Genomic DNA, 2,328 nt, shown 5'->3' on the forward strand with positions numbered 1-2,328 from the left:
ACGTTGTTACGACTGAATCGACTTTTCAATTCTCTATCCAACGATGCCAAAACGAATTCTGTGGCTCGAATGGTTCTTGAGAAACTTCGAATAAAACCATTTAGTTATCTCTGGAATGATGTAAAAACGAGCGTTGTTGCTCATTTTGCTTCCGAGAAACATGCAAAACGGGACGGAAAATATGAAATTTTGCAATAATCTTGCGCCACCCTTGCACAAAACGACGATGATTTTTCTAATTTCATAAACAACAGAAGACTGTATTTTTTCTACATAACCCCCCCCCCCCTGACCTGATGGATAATATGCAGCGCCCATTTCCCCCAACACCGTTAAATCAAGCAACAAACCAAGAACAATCCCCAAATGCGCAAAACAAACCACCCTTTTCAGCTGTTGATCTACATCGAAGAATAACAAAGCAGCTAATAAAACCGTTATTACCGTGATCGCGAAGCGCGCCGCCCTGTAAACAAAGAACCCGGAAATTCCCGGCGGATAAAACATCGAAAACAAATAACTGATTGATTGCCCGTAATGCTGAAAGGCCCTCCCCTATAAAAGCCCTCATTTTCCTAATAGTGCATTAGAAATGGATTTTGCCGGGGCACATGCGTGAGCGCCTTAGTAAGGGCGGCCACGCTCCCTGTTTACTCCTTGAGAAAAAGCGGGGCCTCGAAGCCCCTTGGCTCCATGGAGCCAAGGGGCTTGAGGCCTCAGCAAGTGGAAACTAGGGGGGCTGCCCCTAAATCGCCGATTAACCAGGTTGACAGGGTTTAGGGGCTGTAAACCAGAGAGGCTTAAAAGCGCGCACTATTCCCCAGCTGTTTCCGCGCGGAAAATCCACCCTGGCGCGTTTTCCCATTTCCTTTTAGTATCACGCGAAAGTTTCCACGGGAACAACCCTTTCAGTGGCCAATGGGAACACAGCAGCGCTAGCTGGGGCACCATGAGGGGGCACCAGAGGTGACGCAACGCTCCAATCAGATGCATTTGATGGGCAACGACGCCGTTTTGTTTTCGGTGGTTCTGTTAAGCGCCTTGTCGATTCTGAGTGGACGCTGCAAGGTTTTACGTGAAGGTAAACCGATTTCTCCCTTACATCAGTGAATATAAATCAGTGTGCAGATTTCACTTCGACGATCTGTTCGCCTCCTCTGCTGGTCGTCAACGGGTCGGAGACGGTGAAGGGCGAATTCCGCATCCGAAGCCAGTTTTCCCATGTGAAGGAGGTGAAGTTTTCCGGCTCCATCGGCCCGCTGGGCGAGAAACGACTGTGCAAAATCAAGTGCATTGGGGGGAAATGGGTGGGCCCCCTATGTGTCGGCCAGCAAGGTACCCACTTCCCCCCAGTCTTTCCCATACAGTTGCTTGAAAATAAACCGGTTTCAGTGAACGGGCGATTCGAGTCGCTGCTCAAAAGCTGCAAGCTGCACTACATCAACCCCAACCAGGTGGTTACGTTCAAGAATGTCATCATCAATGTATGTACATACCTGGGGGGCCAAACAGCAACTCGGCAGGTCCATTGAAATGTTGCAGAACCCAGGGGTGGCATTTCCGCATGGGTCCCAGCTGCAGGTGCGCTGTAGGGAATTGGGGCTGTACAAGCTGCTGGGCACCGCCTCCCCACGCTGCCTCAACGGCGATTGGACCTCGCGTTTGCCCAGCTGCGTCCCCACCACGTTCCTGACCAACTTTACCGGTAAGTCGCTGGCGAGACCTAGGGGGCGTGGCCAACTGGGGCAATTTTAGAGGACGCGCCGCCCACCATTTTGATCAAAATCCCTTCGGGCTCTGCCAGCGTGGAACCGGCAGGATATCTGGCGGTTTTTCCCGGATCCACCATTCACTTTGAGTGTCTCTACCAGCGCAGAGTGGGCGCCCCTGAGTGGACCTGGACCCCCTCGGAGAAGTACCTTGCAGGTGGGGCCTACGGGGTTTCCCCTGTCTGTTTTGATTTACGTTGCCCTTGTAGGATGGGCGATCGCAGAGGAGGAAAAGGACTTGACGTACCGCCTTTCGATCTACTATGCAAAGGCGCAGGATTCCGGAACGTTCACATGCGCCACCCCTAGGGGCATCACCAACAGCGTGGTTCTACATGTGGTCTGTAAGTGTCGCGTTCCCGATTTGTCCTCCTGTGCAGGGCGCTTTTTGATGCCCTATAAAAGGGTTTAAATGTATTATGGACTTGAATCTGCCCAGACAAAGCGGCAATTTGAAATTCAAATACCTGGGCGCGCTTGCAACGGGGCGATGTTCTATTTTAATTTTTAAATTTGCCTTTAAAGCGAACGCGGGTAAATAAATTACGTGCGCATCGCG

The 2,328-nt window shown here is 51.2% G+C and overlaps 1 protein-coding gene across 1 annotated transcript in view; it reads left to right on the top strand.

Moving 5' to 3' along the window:
* The first annotated feature begins 847 nt into the window (after nt 1–847).
* LOC109541724 (locomotion-related protein Hikaru genki) overlaps nt 848–2,328 on the top strand; it is a 4,421-nt gene continuing 2,940 nt past the window's right edge. Inside the window, exons 1-6 of the mRNA XM_048669881.1 lie at nt 848–1,081; nt 1,129–1,335; nt 1,393–1,484; nt 1,543–1,705; nt 1,756–1,926; nt 1,979–2,113. Coding sequence (XP_048525838.1) covers nt 988–1,081; nt 1,129–1,335; nt 1,393–1,484; nt 1,543–1,705; nt 1,756–1,926; nt 1,979–2,113 — 862 coding nt within the window. The 5' untranslated portion in view covers nt 848–987. The remainder of the gene's footprint in view (nt 1,082–1,128; nt 1,336–1,392; nt 1,485–1,542; nt 1,706–1,755; nt 1,927–1,978; nt 2,114–2,328) is intronic.

This window comes from Dendroctonus ponderosae, unplaced genomic scaffold, assembly GCF_020466585.1.
Source record: "Dendroctonus ponderosae isolate FM_Combo_2020 unplaced genomic scaffold, Dpon_F_20191213v2 Dpon_F_20191213_9, whole genome shotgun sequence".
Classification (NCBI taxonomy): domain Eukaryota; kingdom Metazoa; phylum Arthropoda; class Insecta; order Coleoptera; family Curculionidae; genus Dendroctonus; species Dendroctonus ponderosae.